We start from the raw sequence: 18,469 nt of genomic DNA on the forward strand, positions 1-18,469 counted from the left end.
TCGGGTGATGTACGATTTTTTGTTGGCCGTTGAAAGACATCATGTTTGAGTACTGTTTTGACGCAATGTCCGAGTCCGTGTTGGCTCAATGTTTGATTTCATGTTTGAACATGTCAGACTACAATGTCTGGGCCCTGAAGTATATTATATTCGGGTATATTTTGCTTTGCCTACCCAGAAAACTGGGTAGAAGATGTGCAATCGGCGCAGTCCTACCGACACATGAGAACGAGTTATACCACGATCACAATATACAATGCCGCCTGCGTGTTCAGCGGGCTGGCCATGCAATTCCGCCAACAACACGCCAGCTCCTGGGAGCGGAGAGCATTATATGATCTCCCAGGAGCTGACACGATGGTACAACGAATACCATCTGCATGGTCGGCCTGCTGAACACGCAGCAGGAACACTAGCCAGCCCCTGGGAGATTCTAACATTATATCATCTCCCGGGGGCTGGCCACATGGCACAAAAGCTGCCATTTGCATGTTCAGCAGGCCGACCAAACAATACCATCAGCATGGTCGGCCTGCTGAACACGCAGCAGGAACACCAGCCAGCCCCTGGGAGATTGCAACATTATATCTCCCAGGGGCTGGCCACATGGCACAAACGCTGCCATCTGCGTGTTCAGCAGGCTGACCATGCCACCTTCAGCAATATCGAGCTCCTGGGAGCAGGATACATTACATGATCTCCCAGAAGCTGGCTGCATGGTCGGCCTGCTGGACACGCCAATCCACCAAAGATACGCCAGCCTCTAGGGGATGGGACCATTATATTACCTCCTAGGGCTGGTAACATGGCACAAAAGCTGCCACCTGCGTGTTCAGCGGGCTGGCCATATAACTTTGCAGCAAAACGTCGGCTCCAAGAAGTGGGGACATTACATGGTTTCCTCGGAGCTGGCTGCATGGTCAGCCTGCTGAACACGCCAATTCACCAAAGACACGCCAGCTCCTAGGGGATGGGACCATTATATGATCCCCTGGGGGCTGGCAACATGGCAGAAACACTACTGCCACCTGCATGGTCAGCCTGCTGAGCACGCCAGTTCGCCAACGACAAGCCAGCCCCTAGGAGCTGGGGACATAAAATGATCTCCTAGGGGCTGACAACATGGCACAAAAGCTGCCATCTGCGTGTTCAGCAGGTTGACCATGCCAATTTCACCACATAGCACACCAGCCCCTAGGAGCTAGGGACATCAAATGGTCTCCTAGGGGCTGACATCATGGGATAAGCAGCAGCCAGCTCCTGGGATTTGGGAGCATAATTTGATCTCCCAGGAGCTGGGGGCATTATACAACCTTCCCAAAGCTGGAAGGCATGATACTGCAGTATACGCCACAGTGTGGCACAAAAAAAACAAATTGGTGGCCCCTGCACGTCTACCAGGTCGACTATGCGTATTTCGTGCTCAGCGAAACTCCACAGCAGCATCAAAATTGTGTTTCGCGACCTTGAAACATATACCGCAGTACCGTGTATAATTCGCCACCCTCGGGGGATATCATGCCAACTCTAAGCAGTTAAAAGCGATGTATCAAACCAGAATACTGCGATATATGACCATCAGCATGATTTCAAGCGCATCCCCAATTGGCATGGGACTGCAGTCCTCGCCATCTTGATTTTTACAGAAATATCATGGGAACGATACACCACGATATGCAACTCGGCGATAAAAGGGTCTTTTTCGTGGAGCCTACGAATCTGAACGCGAATTTCCAAAGTCCGAAGGATGCCGCCTACACAGTCAGCAGGCTGACTGACCACTATCCACCAATGACGGCACGAGCCACGCAGGAGCTGGCGTCACCCACTCCACTTCCCGCTGAAAGAAGATCACTTATCTCCATACCCCCTCGACATATTGTTCACCACGTTATTGAGTCTCCTCCTATCATCGACTTTAAGGAGAGAAGCATCGCCTTGCTTCTGACTTGCATTTTTTGCGTCAATCTTGATTTCCTTCCATCACCATGTTTGTGCGCTCCGTCTTGCTGGGTGGCGCCGCCGCTCTTAGCGCCAGCGCGATGCTGGTCGTCCCCGAGATGGAACCTAAAGTCGATATTATTGAAGATGGATTTGTGAACGTCCACCCGATGCTTTTGGAGGATGTTCATCATGCGATTGTTGACCTCCCCTGCTCTGAATGTCCTCTGCGTGAAACCAACAGCGAAGGCGTTGTTAGCTGGACGGAGGGCAAACCATCATCTTTGGTAAGGATGACAGAATCTATTTATTCACTGGAACTGGCTAACAAAACCCCCATAGACCCTTGATTTCTCGATTGAAGACAACCTCCTGCTGGCCAACGGCCGCCAAATATTCCCGCCGGCCCCGCCCATTCCAATTCTTGCTGTGCAACAAAATGAAGAGGGAGAGGACTCCGCCCCCATGCCTGTTGGATATGCGCTTGAGATCATGCCGATGGCCGCACCATCTGATGAGCCGGGATACGAACTCCTGGATATTCGATTCACTGTTCTCGACCTGGAAAGCCACCCGGTCCCTGTCGATACCGTTGCAATCACCGTTCTACAGGATCCCAACGGCGAGCTCTTCATCGTTCGGACCGATATCGAGAACACTGCCCCTGCCTCCGACCGCCTGTCCTGGAAGGAGTGCCATGGCAAGGCCAAATGCCTGCAGGAACTTTTGGTCTCTCGCATTCGGGGCCTCTTGGCTGGCGCCAAGGCTCGTGTGATGGGCATGGCCAAAGCCGGCCGCAAGAGCTGCCATGGCAAACACAAGGGCAAGGCAATGGGCCACCACGAAGAAGACCATGACGGTATGCCCTTCCCTCCCCCACCTCCTTTTGAGGGAGAGGACTCTGGCCGTGAAAAGTTTGGCCCTGGTGGTCACCATGGCCACGCCCATGGCTCCGCTCGCCCTCACCATCACCACCCACACCACGGCGCTTTCGCCCGCACTTTCTCTCGCATTGTGCACTTCATTGTTGTCCCCGCTATCCTGGGTGTCCTGGCTGGATTGACTGCTAGTGCTATTGGCATGTTGGTCGGCCAGGCTGTGGTTTTCCTCTGGCAACGCTACCGCGGGACCACTCCTTCAGAGCACAAGGCCGCCTGGGAAGATGGCGAGGCCTGTGAAAAGCAGGGCCTCATGACCATCCCTCGTCCCTCCGAGGAGGTCCTCCCTGAATACACCGAACCTTCTGAGGTCCGAGAATCACTCGATAAGAACTAAGAGAAATAAAGGAAAAAAAAAAGGGAAAAAAAAAAAAAAAAAAAGGAAAGCATGTTGATGTTGTCTTTTCAACTGGGCTTTCCTTCCTACACTCAACAAAAAATACAAAAACACAAATACAAAGGCATTCCTTTGAGTCATCTTTCGACCAAGGGCCATCACCAGCCACCCGTTCAATCTATTTCCCTGAACAAGACAGATTCCTTGGGAAAACCAGACCAAGATCAAGATCACGAAGAAGACAAACAGAAACAAGACCAATATTACGAACAAGACCAAGCACAGCATCAAACACACAAAAGCGAGAATACAACGAGCACAGCAAAAACAAGATCCCCACTATCCTTTATCAACAGGCGTTGCCGACCGGACTCTCCTTTCCACTCATTTGCCAGGCCAACGGGCCAGAAAATGCTGAGCCATCTGACGCTTAAGGGTCGTCGACGAGAACAAAGACAAACTCCACAAGTTCATTATCGTTCACCCCTGGCCAGAACCTGTCAGACTGGACTTTCCACTTTTTTCACAGTCAAACTTCACATTCATGCAATGCTACAGCACGAGGAACTCGACAAGAACAGAAAAAAAAAAAAAAAAAAACACCGTTCCGCTGTCTTTTGCCCTATGACCATCACTAGCCAAACTGGGCTCTCTCTTTTCTCCACAGCCAATACTTCTTACAGGCCCCTCTGACACTTCACAATCACGAGACAAGAACAAAACGCAAGTTCCGCTGTGTCACTGTATTCTGATTAAGGACCAATACCACCTGCGCAGTCTGCACTGTGCTGAGTCAATGTTCTATGCTTGTTCGCTCGGGCTGGGCTACCCCACGCCCAATTTTCAATGGCCAATGATTGCCTTTAGCTTGATCTTGTTCGAATCTATTATGTTTCAATTTGTCCTTTCGCTCTTGGTTTTGCATACCTCTTCTTCTATTACTAAGTCTTGAATTCTTACTCTTATTTCACCTACATTCTGTTCTATTCTCAATTTTTATTTTGTCTCAATGTTTTATTTTGCTCTCATATCCAGCTTGGACAGTGTTTTCAATTCCCAATTTTCGTCTGACGATAAGATGTTCGTCTCCTACCATCTCAGGCTTGCGCGGTGTTTCTTGTGCAGTGTTTATATCCATGTCAATCAAGCCTTATAAATTGAAATATCTCTAGTTCTTAGGCTTTTCTCTGTAGTATAGGATGGTAGTCCACTATACTGGTATTCTATTCTGGTTACGACGCTAATAAAGGGGCATGTCAAGAAACTACAAAAAAAGACATAAGGCTCCAAAGTCGACCTACCTTTCTTGTTATATATAATACAGACGTAAATACTATAAATATCTTGGGATTTCTGTCACAGGTGTCTTCCCTCGTAGCGATTGGTCTACATATATAGAGTAAAGACTTCAAGGTACCCAAGGCCGTAACAGCGAAAAGAAGAACATCTACAGAGGACTATTCCAAATATAACTTTTGAATGCTGTGATGCCAAGCTATGGATAAGGCTGAGGACAGTCACGTGAAACCAGCATCATCACGCCCCCTCTTATCAATCCGACAACAACAACCCGACGCAATACTCTTGTTCTGCAGGCCTATTCCTCGGCCAAGGATGATTTAGCTTGTACGATGACCTTGAAACTTCAATTTAAACTACGCACGGGCTTTTTTTCCTACTCCTAGCCCGGATCTTGCTGCACTCAAAGTCCCTAACTGTAGCTTGATCCCGACATCGTCGGTTATCGGCTTCAGGACATTCTCACAAATTCCCACATCCACCTCTCCAACATGATACCGTGGTCATCCTTCGTTCAGAAGGCCCAGAGCCTGATTGACCCTGCCAACTTCAACATTCCCGCCCTATCCTCGCCCGATCATAATCCCTCCAAGGCATCGCTGTTCCGGCAACAATTCCGCCTCCCTGACTCCCAGAACCCGCTTCAAGAGATCACCGCTGATCTCGTCATACCACTACCAAATTCCTCGGCCAATCAAGGAGATGGCTCCCGCAGGCTTGACCGGGCGGGAAATACATACACCGGACGTCTACATCTGAGTGAACGTTTCATCTGCTTTTCAACCCAGCCGACGAGCTTCATCCCCTCTGCCACTGCAAGTGCCTCAACTACTTGGACTGGCCAGACACATGGCACTGGGCCATCCGGAAATGGATTCATTCTCCCGCTATCCTGCATACGACGTGTCGAACGCCTTCATAGCGCCAACCATGTTTTCTCTCTGGCACTCACAACATGGAATGGTTTGCTCAATAAGCAACAAGAACCCAATTTCGCCCCTCAACGCCTCATATTGCAGCTTGTCGGTAGCAGACAGGCCTGCGAGCGATTCTGTGACACACTGAAAAAAGGCCTACGGGAAGGAATGAAGGAGGTTGATAGCTTGCGGACCGTCGTCTCGGATTGTTATTCGGAATATTTGCTCTCAGGCGCAAAGGGAAAGGGACAAGATGGGAATGAGGCTGACACTCGTCAACCTCCGGATGCGGGACTTGGGCTGATTTTCCGCTACCCTGGTGATGCACGCAAGCTGCGTGATCGCAGCAAGATGAGACTGTGGGGCGAATACTTTCGAGGTAAAAAGACATCTATATTTTTTTGATTGAATATTCTGAGATCTGATCGATACCTACTAGAAAACGGTCGCAATGCGACGTTGATTCGCCAACCAACCTTCCACAAGCTAATCAGAGTTGGGTTGCCAAATCGGTTACGCGGAGAAATATGGGAGCTTACATCTGGTTCTCTGTTCCTTCGTCTACACTCTCCGAAGCTGTATCAACAGACATTGGCCAAATTTGAGGGACAAGAATCCCTTGCTATCGATGAGATTGAGAAAGATTTGAATCGCAGTCTACCAGAGTATCCTGGATTCCAGAGCGAAGAAGGCATTGGACGTTTGCGACGAGTTCTCACTGCCTACAGTTGGATTGACCCGGAGATTGGGTATTGCCAAGCCATGAACATTGTGGTTGCCGCATTATTGATGTATGTTTAGAATCTCAAGGTGCCAAGGGTGTCTGCTAACTTGACTAGATATATGTCAGAGGCCCAGGCCTTTTTCCTTCTCTCTGTGCTATGTGGCCGTCTCCTACCCGGTTACTATTCAACAACAATGTACGGCACACTACTCGACCAGAAGGTGTTTGAGTCTCTGGTTGAGAAAACAATGCCAGTTCTCTGGGATCACCTCACCAAATCAGATGTACAACTTTCCGTGGTATCGTTGCCATGGTTTCTCTCCCTCTACATTAACTCCATGCCGCTCGTCTTTGCTTTCCGGGTCTTGGATGTGTTTTTCTTAGAAGGGCCAAAAGTCCTCTTCCAGGTCGGTCTTGCCATTCTCCGAGTTAACGGCGAGGAGCTTCTCGAAACACAAGACGACGGTTCGTTTATCTCTGTTTTGAAATCATATTTCTCACGATTGGATGAATCTGCCCACCCCAGATCAGAGAATCCCAAGCTGCGGGCCATCACTAGATTCCAAGAATTGATGGTGGTTGCTTTCAAGGAATTTTCTGGCATTACTCACAGCACCATCACTGAGACACGTGAAAAGCACAAGGGTGCTGTGCTAGAGAACATCGAGACTTTTGCGAAGCGTACTTCTATCCGCAACCTTGGACCTGAAAGCAAACGCCTGAGCGTGGATGACCTTGGAACAATATACGACCGCTTTTATGAAACGTTGTACCAGTGGGAACAACACCAGAGAGTTATCGAGGAAGAGACCAGGCGACAAGAAAGGAAGAAATCCCAACGCCTTTCTATGCTTGCTCCTCCTGCGGACACCCAAGTTGGCCGTGTTGGTCTTGGACCTAGCCCTACGCATATGGATTATGACGCTTTCCGAGAGTTTTTAGCCGCCACAGCAAAATGGGCGGTCGCCGACTCCCCTGGTCCATCAAGGAAAGAATCCTCATCGGGGAAGTCGGCATTGTGGGCGAACCGCAGGCAGCCAGCAGACCATGAGTTCATGCAACGCCTCTACCGCAAGTGGGCCACCGACCCCGAGGAGGGATTGAATCTTCAAAATGTGGTGAATGGTCTCGCGCGCCTGAAGGGATCCCCTGACATCATGAATAACATCAACTATTTCTTCGACCTGTACGACGACAGTGGAAATGGCCAGGTTGATCGCGAGGGGATCCTCAAAATCTCCGAAGCGCTGTTGTTCCTCTCCCGGCGTGGATTCGAGGGCACCATCACGGCCACTCCATCCGTGGAAAATCTGAACTCGTCGGGAGACCGCGATCATGCTGAGAACTCGCTCACCACGGACGAGAAATTCCTCGGTAGTGTTAGCGCATTTATCCGCCGCTGTTTCGAATACGCCGACCCCAGCCACCCAGAGAACCAAAAAGCGGACCAGCAAGATGCAACGGCAGAGGCAACTGAGAAGTTAGACTCATTTGCCATTGGCGACGACGAAGAAGAAGAAGACCTGATTGATATTGATGATGATGCCAAGTCCACCAACTCTCCAGCACCAGACGTAACCCCCCAGTCAGCCAAGTCTACTCCTGCCGAATCAGACAATAACGCCCATAACCGCTCAGCATCTGAGTCTGCCAACCCCGCTCTCGACCCTAATAATCCCCTACATATCACACTCCCCACTTTCCGAATGGTTGTCCTGGCCGACGAACTTCTAGAGCAGTTCTTCGAATCATACTTCCCTCAATCCTTCCACCTCTCCGACCATCCCCACCCCGCAGCTCTAGCTGCATCATCCTCAATGTCATCCAACCTCACAACCTTCTCCAACCTCGGCAGTATCCGTCCCTCTGGACTCGCCGCCGGCTCTGCACCCGTCGCAGGCGCCTCAGGGGGCATCGTGCCACCAGGAAAGGGCCTCCGCGGCGTCCTCGACAACATCGTTTCAGATGGAATCCGCATGGCCGCCGAGGTCAAAAAGCGGATGGACGAGGCCCAGCGCGATCTCGAGCGTAATGCACTTGGCCGCGAGGAAGAAGAAGACGACGATGACGATGACGACTACCCCCGTCGTGAGCACGCTGCCACTGCCATCCCCGGCGGTATCCCCAGCTGGGGCGCTGGCGCGTATGGCGCTGATCCGGAGCGTCGTAGCGTTGTACGTGACACTGACCGTGATCTCCTTGAAGGAGCCGAGGTGCTTGATGGTGGAAAGGAAGATAAATCTTCTCTCTTGGACGGAAAGGATAATGCGAATCACGCTCCTCGCAAGGTTTCCGGTTCTGCGGCTTCTGCTAAGGGCCGTGGCTCCCCCACAGTCCGTGATGGCGAGGTTATTAGCAAGCTCGTCGACTTTGAGTCATGATATCCTTGCATACTGTCTTATGTCATATACGGTTTGGCCGCCATCTCATCTGTTTTTGTCTCATTGTACTACAACCCTTGGTTTGGATATTTCAATTCATTTCCCGATTGCGTGGTTCCCCTGGGGTGGAATCTGAACTTTTAGATCCCTTTAGAAAGAACGCTACACTTGGAGCATTTCTTATTTATTGGATATATGGATTCGATGTAGCTACTCTTCGTACATGCACCGAGTTCTAGTTATCAAGTATTTGCGATTCACGTAAATATGTCAAGATCAAAAATAGATTCAGACTTATATGTTTCCACCGACTAAATCAAAAATCATAAGGGCAAAAGTAAGTAGCCCTGAAACAAAAGTGTTTTGAATTCAGGGAATCGTCAAGTCATAAGATGTAATGACGTTTCCTATGTACAGCATTATCATCAAGTAGGCCGGAACAATCCCAGGGGGTGGAAGCAATCAATCACCACCAAACCTTCGAAGTAGAAGTATAGTGACGTTGTGTGACGACGGCGCAGGAGAAGAAGAAAAAAGGGTATAAAACAAGCATAGGCATGGAGAAACGGGGCACCGTCCATAGACAAAAGGTGTAACCACGGCGGAGAATAAAAGGCCCAAAAGTAGAAAGGGATGAAAAGGGTGGGTGAGGTGAATAAGAGGTGGACGAAAATGCGAAGAGAAAAGGGTAAGCTGGAGATAGAAGATGCAAGCTCCAAGAGAAGTAGTAAGACTCCCAAGATGGAAATAAAATGTGAACCAGAGCGACGCAAAGACGGTCAACTGGGTATTGGTTTAGTCCTTTTGCCCCTCATTCTCGAGAAGTTCTAAGACAATCTGGCTCCGCTCATATTCTGGGTGTTGCATGCAGATTTTGACCGTATTGCCCATGCTCGGGGAGCCTGAGGAGCCATTAGTCGCATCAGAGAAGCCGCTACCAAGACCCGAGCCACCGGTGTTGGCCTGCGCATTTCCATTGAGCGAGCCAGGGACCTTGCTGCCGTCGTCGATACATACGACATTGTGGCCAGGAATAACCTGGCGCAAGCGGCCGTTCATGGCGTTGCGGACTTCGACGAAGTCGTCGTTGAAGAGAATTAGGAACTTGCCATAGAGACAGGCTGTGTGTGCGCTGCCCACGAACTCCATGACCACACTGCGAGAGACGTCGCCGTGCTTGTTGACGTACACAGCGCACTGCTGGTAAGCTACTAGGAACTCGCTCTCGCTGAGACGGAACATGCCTAGTGGCTTCAGCCCGCTGATGCGATTGGAAATACTGTTTAAGGTATCGTGTGCATCTTGCGTATCGTTGGAGCTGAAGTCTGGGACAGACCATGAGAGTTTCTTGTCGAGGGTGAGGACTTCGATGCCCTTTTGAGTTGAGATGGCAAGTGAGAAGTGGAACATGTTAATTCGGTAGGTCTCGGCAGGGATGTAGAACTCGTCGTAATCACGGAAGAACTCCGTTTGTGAGCGACGTGAGAACAAGCGGCTCTTATTTGTGGATGATTTTTGCAGGACGGGCTCGAGAACCTAGATTTTGTATGTGAGTTTGCTGTTGTTGTATCGAGCTCGCTACGACTGTACATACCTTGAATGTAGATGATAATCCCTCACGCTTTTTGTACAGAACCAAGTACCGGTCCTTTAGACGACCAGCGGCAAAGAATCCCACTTCACGGTTTCCAGACAGCTTCTGTGGGGCTCGTCGAGCAGAATCCTGAGATGACTGGGAAGTCTTCCCATTGGCGGGACAGACCACGTCCAGGTGATATGCAATCAAAGACCGATCTGCAATCAACAACAGCAGATTGAAATCTTCAAAAACTGCAACTTGTGTGACTCGCGTGATGGGAATAGCCCTGTACCAACCGCGTGGGTTATTAAGCTCAGACATGTACAGTCCATATTCCGTGCCAATAGCACACATAATGCGCCCAGGTGGCTGTTGGAAGACCGTGGCACAGTTGACTGCAGTTTTGCATACCGCGGGAGGACGAGTCTTCGAGCTTTCATATTTTTTCTCGACTTCTTTGATCGCACGATGGAGAGGGGTGCCCTTGATGGTGACACTTGTAGAGCCGGGTGTATGATCGGAGTATGCGAACGCAGTATCCGCAAGCACACGGAGTCGGAATGGCTCGGCGTTCTGCGAGAAGAGAGCAGCAGCATGCTTTGTCTTTGCTTCGATGATTTTTCGACACCATTCCAGGCGGCTTTGTGCTGAGAAGGCGTACAGAGTATATGTTCCAGTTTTGCCTAGATGCTTGATTTTGAAAGGGTACAGGATCTTGTCGTCCCTTGAGGTGTCAACGGCCCCATTTGATGCCCCAGACCCTGTATGTGCGAGAGGGCTGCCAGCACCCGCCTGGGAGGGCGTGAGAGTCGAAACTCCCCTGACGGATGATTTGACCACAGGATCATCGTCGGTGCTTTCCAGGCCCAATAGGTCCATTGGGATGGGCAGTTTTGAAATATCGTATCGCTCGTACTTCACTGCCCGGTCGCGCATTGTGAATATCTTGGCGAGAACAAGATAATGGTCGAACAAGATGGCGTGTGTATCGACAAGGAATCTTGTGCGGGTTCCAGGACGTTGCAGCTCGCCTCGATGGATGATCTGTCGACCCAAGTGTTCGAGATTGAGTTCAACTTCCTTCTTCATGTCGGGTCGCAACTGCAGCTTGGATGCCAACTCCATTAAGTCGGCCTTCTTGTTCATCTCTCCCACTTTGTTGTCACATTCTAGCGCCACGACCTTGATTTCTTCAATAGCCTGTGCCAGATTGGTCTTTTCTTCGGAATCCTTGACCATATTCTTGTGTACAGTCGCCAGCAGAAGAGTATACCGCTGGATTCTGGTAATCGGAGCTTTGAGGAAAGTATCCCAGCTAAGGCGACTGGACAGTTTGTGCTCCCGCGCTTGGTTCAGGAACTGCTTGAAGTGCGGGTTGCGCTCTGCCTCCTTGCGGACAAGATAGTTTGCCGTTGGGAAGGTTGCAGCATAGTCGATGTAAACATTCTTAGCTTTGCGAATCCATTCCCGGAAGATGTCACTGAATCCAGAGATGAAAGGACCCTGTTCTTTTTGACGATATTTAAGCTGTGCCAACAGGAAATCCTCGTTGACTCTCTTCACAGAATCGACCTTACCAAACACATCAGCCAAGAATTTGGGCAATCGCTTCGCCGGGATGATCGGAGGATTCATCTTAGCCAATTGATCGCGATAAAGTTCTCGTAGGACATCCAGTTGCGTGATGTAAGAGTCTTCCGTGGTGACAATTTCGTGTAAATTGTTTTGCCGATCGACCTCTTTCCTTGGATGAGCTTCCCATACCTCCTTGGGCACCTTGTAGAAAGTGACCCAGTCCTCGACCTTCTTCTGCGGTGCCATCATCTGTGCCTTGAGGTTGACCTTCTTCAATGTCCGCATACAGTGATGCGAGTAACATCGAGCGAAACTATCAGTATCCTCAATGTGCGTCTCATGTAGATGGAGCCTGGGAGAGTAACATCCGGTGCCAGTGATCTGGAACAGGATACCCGAAAGAGTGCCTGAGCCAAACTTGACCCATTCTTCTTCTTTGACCAAGGCACCTTCTTCAAGCATACCACTGACAACACGAGCAGCCAGTGTCTCAGCATCGGCAATGTTCATGGTGGGGACTTTGTGGGTGAACAACGCGACCATGGCATCGGCAATTGTTTGCTCCCTGAGATCTGTTTCGTCTTCACTCAGGTCCTTGATCCAGGACAAGAGAGAACTCAAAGCCCACGGTTCACTGCACTTCTTGAATTGTTCTGACGACAGCTTTGCGGGATGGAACTTCTTGCGCCGGCCAGCCGGGATGCTTGGCAGATCCAGCGTCATAGCCGCCGCTGCAGCCGCCGCTGGGTCGATATGAGGTAGGTCTTTTTGCTGAAGCTGCAAGAGAAGTTCTTGCTGCTGCTGCCTGTATCTGAGCCGGTCCGCATCGGTTTTCGATCTGATGGGTGCATCAGTACGAGGTCCAATAGGAGTCGACAAAGATGACGACCGCGGAACTTGGGAGGTGCTCATCAAAGCATCACCATAAGAATCCGCAGACGTCGGCAGGGAGGGGTTGTTATACTGTGAATAACTATCCAAGTCATCCTGCTGCTCCGAGTGGCGGTTATAGGTGCCCGCAGGCATCAAATGTGACACAAGGTCAACATTACCCGCAGGCTCAACGGGTGCTGGGGGCAATGGACGCATTCCAGGGTGGAAGAACAGATCTTCATGTGCGGATCGGTGAGGGCTCTCGTCATCGGATTGATCTCCAGAATGGGTCTGATATGGTGTTTCTCCTTCATCGCCATAGTCAAAGCTCATCCGTCGGGAATAGGCATCGGGTGCCGATAATCCCCCTGTGCCACTGGCATCTACCCTAGCATCGGCCGGGATATGATGGAGACGTCTGGCATAATCATATGCAATAGGCGGGTGCTCGTATTCACTGTAATACTCACCACGGTCATCGGGAGATACAGAGCTTCTGAATGAACCAGATGTGCCTGGAAACCTGTTGGTCGCGGCAGGGTCCGAGTGATCTTCCGAATTGTAGAATAGTTCCTCTCCATAGGGCAAATTTGCTTGGTATCCTCCTTCGTACTGTGCTAGGTCATGAACGGAATCATTATCACCATTAATATCAGAGTGTGGCGAAGGCCCTCTTGGTGAGACGTTGGATCCATGCGAGCTGAGAACTGAGGCATTGGTCTCGCGTCGCATTCGCCCTTTCTCACGCTCCTCGCGCGCTATATCTTCTTGCATCATAATCAAACCAGCAGTAGCCTCGGGGTCGCTTTCGTCAATATACGCATCATAGTTGACAGTATGCCCCGTGCCTGTCTCCATGTTACCGTTGGTGTGGGTGTGTTCCTCATCAGGCGAGAAGTGCATGCGTGAAGCAGAGCTAGCGTGGGATGCTCTAGAACTGTGACGCCGGGCAAAGTTGTGAGAGTTCAACACAGCCGCCTCGTCCTCTCTGAGCACATCTTCGTATGCCATGGGGGAGCTTCCGCTGGCCAGCCATTTGCCCCTGCTTCGTCGACTGGGGGTCCAGGAAGAGGTCGGGATTGGGGGTGTCGAGTCAAAGTGTCAGTTCGCCTCGGTGGTTGCTGGGGCAAGTCTAACTGCACAGGGGGTGTCGGCAGGGTTCGCCCTGGCCCGGAATGAGACACACTTGGCTGCCTGCCGTATAGGTCATTTGCGTGGGTCTGATGAGCTGGGGGCGCCGGGGGCTGCTCTTCAAAGGAACTGCTTGGGATCGCTGGGGTGTACTGGGGGGAAGGTAAGTCATACGCAGTCCCTTGTGAGTTGCTGTAATAAGGACGTGATGTAGGAGGAGGCATATGCACTATTCCCGGGGAGCTTGACGGCACATAAGAAGGCGAGGGGTTCGGTGACATTGGTTGGTACGAACGTCCTCCATACGGATGATCAGCGCCCCGCGGCGGCGGAAGCGGTGGTTGTTGGGAGAAGCTGTACGATTGTGGGGTCGGCGGCGTTTGTCCGTAGTGCGAAGCTGTGCTTTGTCTTCTGGGTAAGACCGGAGAGCTCAGCCCCGAAACAGCAGCAGACTGGTAGGCTGCAGGATTATATGGTTGATGGCCCGAGGCTGGAGCGGCGTAAGCATTACTGGCGCCAGTGTACGTCTGGGGGTTATAAGCGAGGACCGGCTGCGACTGGGTGTGTGGAAGGCCGTATTGCTGCGGGTTGTAGGCTGGCTGGGACGAGGGTGCTCCGGAGTATTGGTATTGATACGACATGGTGGAGGTTTGTGAAGAGGCGCGACTCGGAGACATGCGCGACATGGCGTCTGACGAAGTCCGCGAATATCTCGAGTCTCTGTCGTCTTCGAAGGCTCCCTGCACAGCGTTGTAGCCCCCCCTGTCCTGCGCTGGTACCATAACCACCACTTTGTGCTGAATACTGTCTGTTTTCTTCGGTCGCTCTCATATTCTGGGCCTGTGCAGGGTTGAAGAATCCAGAATCATCCCCGGCATTGTAACTTGGCATCCGTCGAGGCAGGTGTTGGTCCGGCGTGGGGTTTTGGGACGAATAGGCATCATAGTGGCTGGTGGACGGTTGGACAGAGGCTTGAGGATTTGTGGGTTGGCCGTAGTATGCCTGTTGACCGTTCGGATATTGCGACATGGTTTCGGAGGGGTGAGCGCCGGGCGTGATGTCGACTGGACTCGGCTCGACTTGACGCGCCTAGGATTGCGCGAGAGATTGCTTAGCAGAGCCGTGCAGTCTAGCTTCGGACACTCAGGTGAATGGCAAAACGAGTGACTAGTTCAGAGCAAATCAAACTGATTTGAGTGAGGGGAACGACCACGCGGGCCGGTAACACGCTGGCGAAGAGCTGGCCCTGGGCATCCCCAATGAAACCTTAGAGCGCGATATACTAGCCTTGGTAATGTAGAAACCAAGTCTAGCAAATATGCAAAATCAGGAGTTGTTTTGGGAGGGAAATATGTGGGAGGTGTGTTGGGATTCCACCAGCTGCGCCCACGCTAGTCGAGGTACGGTCTCCACCGCCAACGGGGTTCACCACCTCGTGCACTATGCCTATTGTACTCGGCACAAGAGGCTGAATGATATTTAACATGGACGTCCACGCCCGCGAGTAACTGGTTTTATAATATATGTATGGAGTGTACTAGGTACAACATATATATCCTTTACCTTGAGCTTGTTGCTAATTAATAATTGGTGCCCAGGTGCCCAGAGTCCCAGACGTGCTTATTCCCCGGGCTCCGGTAGGGGTCCAGGGTCATCGTATCATACATATATACAGAGTACATACATAGCTAGAATGCCTCCTATTTTGTATTCACAAACAAGGCCAAACTTCATATATCCATGTCATTAGGAAATATACTGAACCCCAATAGGTAATAGGGGCCCATACATGTAAAAATAAATAATCATGGCCCCCAATTCATTCCGCGTATCCGTTTCGAGGCAAGGCTGAGAGGCTGAGTGAACCGTGTTTGGCCCCACTGCTTACATTGCATCCACAACCACATGTGCAGTGGACTTGGGCAACCAGTATGTTTTCGCCTAAAATGACTCCAGACTCCAGAGATTGAAGGGTATCAAGAATGGGTTCCAGAAAGAGTGATAATTGATGGTTGATGGTTGATGATATCGCTATAGAATGCACACATTTGCATAGGAACCACTGACAGTCATAACAGGGAAAAGAAAACTAGAACTAAAGGATTGGAGAAATGAGATGTTTCATTGAAATAGACGTGTCCACAAATACAAGCATCCTCAATAATAGAAAGAATCAGACTCGAACCACTCCAGTGAGAGTTCGCTATTAAACAATTGCCACATCAACGCATCATCGGGTGCATAGTTTTCATCGCTGGGTGTTTGCAATTGCTGAGGGTGAGCTCCAGCATTGGGGTCCATATCAGGAGATCTAGCCATCAAGAGATGCGCATTTTCATGAGTAGCCGGATGGTCATGCCATGTCCCAGTCATTGAAGGGTATAAGGTAGGAACTTTGGCCTGCGGGCCCATACGCTGCTTGGCTTGGATCAATGGTACACAGAGATTATGCAGGTAGTCGAGAAGTTTCAGCAGTTTTGAGATATATGGACTGGTGGCGAACTGAGATAGGCTTTGCGTGATGTCTTTCATTAAATTGTAGTCATCCATGTCTAATTCTCCAATGATGTTGCAGAAGAGAACATAGAATGGACTCAAGGGGTATAGAAAAACAGTCCTGAGGAAAATGCAGAGATATTAGTCGGAGGACTGATGATGCTTGAAGCACACTAACTAACCATGTTAGGAATGTGGGATAAGGATCCACAAATCCCGGGGTATCCGCAAGATTCTTTTGAAGGTAATGTAGTGCCCTGAGTGATTTCCGAGAATATGACACACATTCCTTGTGTGTCAAAGGAGAAAAAAGTACATTTTAACCGTGATCGAAGAATATCAACCAGAATCGCGTAATAACAAAATTCGCATGAAATCCAATCCGAGGCGATACAGTTTGGTGCCGATGCTCGACTCTAGGGGAGTAGGTTAGCTTGAAGAAAGATAAGTATCTAGTCAAACTCACGGATTGTATGTTTGAATATATGGCCTCCATTCGTTCTTGGAGCCTTGAATGATTGGCGATGATTTGGCGAGTGTTATCTGCCATTCCGCAAATCAGCAGCTCTCCTTGCACTTGAGCTAAATCCAACAAAACCCGTATTAACGGGAAATGGGGAAGAGATCGATCTGCAGTAAGTAGATTCGTGAGAGAGATGCGAGGCTCGGGCAGCGACAGTGGTCGATAAAGAAGGGTGCTCAGAGTTCGGTCAATGTAGAAGCACCAGCACACAGCGCTACGGATCTCTTCATCGAGGTTTGAATTCCCAACCGGATTGCGAATTTCATGATAGCCTAGAGCGGTAATCAAACGAGCAGCGTATGAGTTGAGAATCCAGGATTGGCTCATGTTGCCAAGATACTGCATGAAAAATGCCTGTTCGATGGTTGTGAACAAAAGATTTGTTTATCGAAGAGCGAATGATGACTTACAGCAGATATTAACGCCTGAATGAACGGAAGACTTGGGGTATTCAAGAAATTGAGACTCTTGAGAGCGCGGAAAGCATACGTTTGATATAATTTCTTGGACTTCAGGAATTGTGCGTTGATGCGGGGATCCTTATATGCTCTCGGCTTTTGGTAGAGATGGAAGATGGCCTTCACATAAACGCATACGCAATACTGATAGAATAACTGTCCGTGTTCATGATCATCGTCACTGAGAATGGTCGAAGCCATCTTCTCCAGTGTTTTATCCGAGATGTGGTCAGGCCATTGTACGGAGCTGGAATGTGGAGCGGCAGCTGTTGGCTCTGTATTACTATTAGCGCTGGGATTGGAAATTAAGAGAGCTTTTCATACCTGGAAGAAGCATATAAAGTAGCTCTGGCGATGGGGCAATAAATGGACCATCATGTTCAAGGCCTTCCTGTAGTACTTCCAACGGCAAAGATTTTTCGGTGATTGAGGTTCTCCTCTGCCCCGTAATATCCACAAATTGCAGGGCAGACCTAAGGATTGCCTTCCGTTCACGGTCCATGTGTTCATTTCCATCAAGCTCTCCTTGTATAACGACTCTCGCCTGCTCTGCATGGTGTGTGGTCGATCCAATGGCGCACTCGTCCCCAGCAAGTTGAGATGCACCTTCTATGTGCGACACAGGATCCAGTCTTCTTTTTTTTGAGGGTGTACCTGCGTCATGATAATTTGCAACGTTTGGTGAAATAATGTTTTCGATGCCCCTGATCGATCAATCAATGGGAGTACAGAAGTAAAGAAGAATGGCAATCATACTCTGAAACTGTTCTTTCCAAGGTTAACAATCTTTCTCCGAGAGCCGATATTCTATTATTGGATTCGGTAAGCATGTACCAAGATGGAGTCATATGAAAACATACACCGAGGATGATTCTCGGCGAGGTCGTTTGACTCTTGTACGACTGCACTCGACGCCTGCATCCCTACAATTCGCACAATGTAGCTGCTTATCACAGCGGACCTATTGAAAAACATCAGTCCATGGGCAGTAAAGAGACTCAATGAAATCCTTTAACCTTTCTCGTGTGGCAAAGGTCGCACTAATATCATCAGTATACAAATGCCGAAAGCCATCTGGTGGCACTCACAGCCCGCAGCGCCTCGTCATTCATTTGGTGGATGAATTCGCTGTCACTTCGCGTTATTTACTAGTGTCCACAACGACCTTTCGATATTTCAAACTCCAGATATAAGAAAAGAAAAAAAAAAAAAGAACGTAATGTAGATTGGGCCTTGCGGAGGCCGTGTGCGGAGGCCGCGTGCCGAGAGTGGACCGCGGAGCCTCTTAGTCAGAATC

The 18,469-nt window shown here is 49.9% G+C and overlaps 6 protein-coding genes across 6 annotated transcripts; 3 read left to right on the top strand and 3 right to left on the bottom strand.

Moving 5' to 3' along the window:
* Positions 1-256: 256 nt before the first annotated feature.
* On the top strand, positions 257-697 carry N7487_000750 (uncharacterized protein; the record flags this gene model as incomplete). The annotated part of the gene is made up of 1 exon (XM_056868498.1): positions 257-697. The coding sequence occupies one exon, from the start codon at positions 257-259 to the stop codon at positions 695-697; it is 441 nt and encodes a 146-aa protein (XP_056733282.1).
* Positions 698-1,685: 988 nt separating this feature from the next.
* N7487_000751 (uncharacterized protein) lies at positions 1,686-3,216 on the top strand (the record flags this gene model as incomplete). The annotated part of the gene is made up of 2 exons (XM_056868499.1): positions 1,686-2,228; positions 2,284-3,216. Exons 1-2 carry the CDS (start codon positions 1,989-1,991, stop codon positions 3,214-3,216), a joined length of 1,173 nt encoding a protein of 390 aa, XP_056733283.1. The 5' UTR covers positions 1,686-1,988.
* Positions 3,217-5,006: 1,790 nt separating this feature from the next.
* N7487_000752 (GTPase-activating protein) lies at positions 5,007-8,537 on the top strand (the record flags this gene model as incomplete). The annotated part of the gene is made up of 3 exons (XM_056868500.1): positions 5,007-5,811; positions 5,872-6,223; positions 6,272-8,537. The coding sequence occupies 3 exons, from the start codon at positions 5,007-5,009 to the stop codon at positions 8,535-8,537; spliced, it is 3,423 nt and encodes a 1,140-aa protein (XP_056733284.1).
* Positions 8,538-9,332: 795 nt separating this feature from the next.
* N7487_000753 (putative Rho guanyl nucleotide exchange factor) lies at positions 9,333-14,724 on the bottom strand (the record flags this gene model as incomplete). Its single annotated transcript, XM_056868501.1, has 4 exons — positions 9,333-10,073; positions 10,132-13,618; positions 13,702-14,457; positions 14,501-14,724. 4 exons carry the CDS (start codon positions 14,722-14,724, stop codon positions 9,333-9,335), a joined length of 5,208 nt encoding a protein of 1,735 aa, XP_056733285.1.
* Positions 14,725-15,004: 280 nt separating this feature from the next.
* N7487_000754 (uncharacterized protein) lies at positions 15,005-15,768 on the bottom strand (the record flags this gene model as incomplete). The annotated part of the gene is given in 3 exon segments (XM_056868502.1): positions 15,005-15,203; positions 15,647-15,726; positions 15,742-15,768. 3 exon segments carry the CDS (start codon positions 15,766-15,768, stop codon positions 15,005-15,007), a joined length of 306 nt encoding a protein of 101 aa, XP_056733286.1.
* An 84-nt stretch (positions 15,769-15,852) lies between these two features.
* Positions 15,853-18,284, bottom strand: N7487_000755 (fungal specific transcription factor domain-containing protein; the record flags this gene model as incomplete). The annotated part of the gene is made up of 9 exons (XM_056868503.1): positions 15,853-16,312; positions 16,374-16,448; positions 16,477-16,607; positions 16,658-17,068; positions 17,125-17,447; positions 17,497-17,876; positions 17,929-17,979; positions 18,033-18,133; positions 18,261-18,284. The coding sequence occupies 9 exons, from the start codon at positions 18,282-18,284 to the stop codon at positions 15,853-15,855; spliced, it is 1,956 nt and encodes a 651-aa protein (XP_056733287.1).
* Between the last annotated feature and the right edge of the window lie 185 nt (positions 18,285-18,469).

The sequence above is a fragment of the Penicillium crustosum genome (assembly GCF_028827405.1).
Source record: "Penicillium crustosum strain IBT 35664 chromosome Unknown utg000001l_segment0_segment0, whole genome shotgun sequence".
In the NCBI taxonomy this organism is placed as follows: Eukaryota; Fungi; Ascomycota; class Eurotiomycetes; order Eurotiales; family Aspergillaceae; genus Penicillium; species Penicillium crustosum.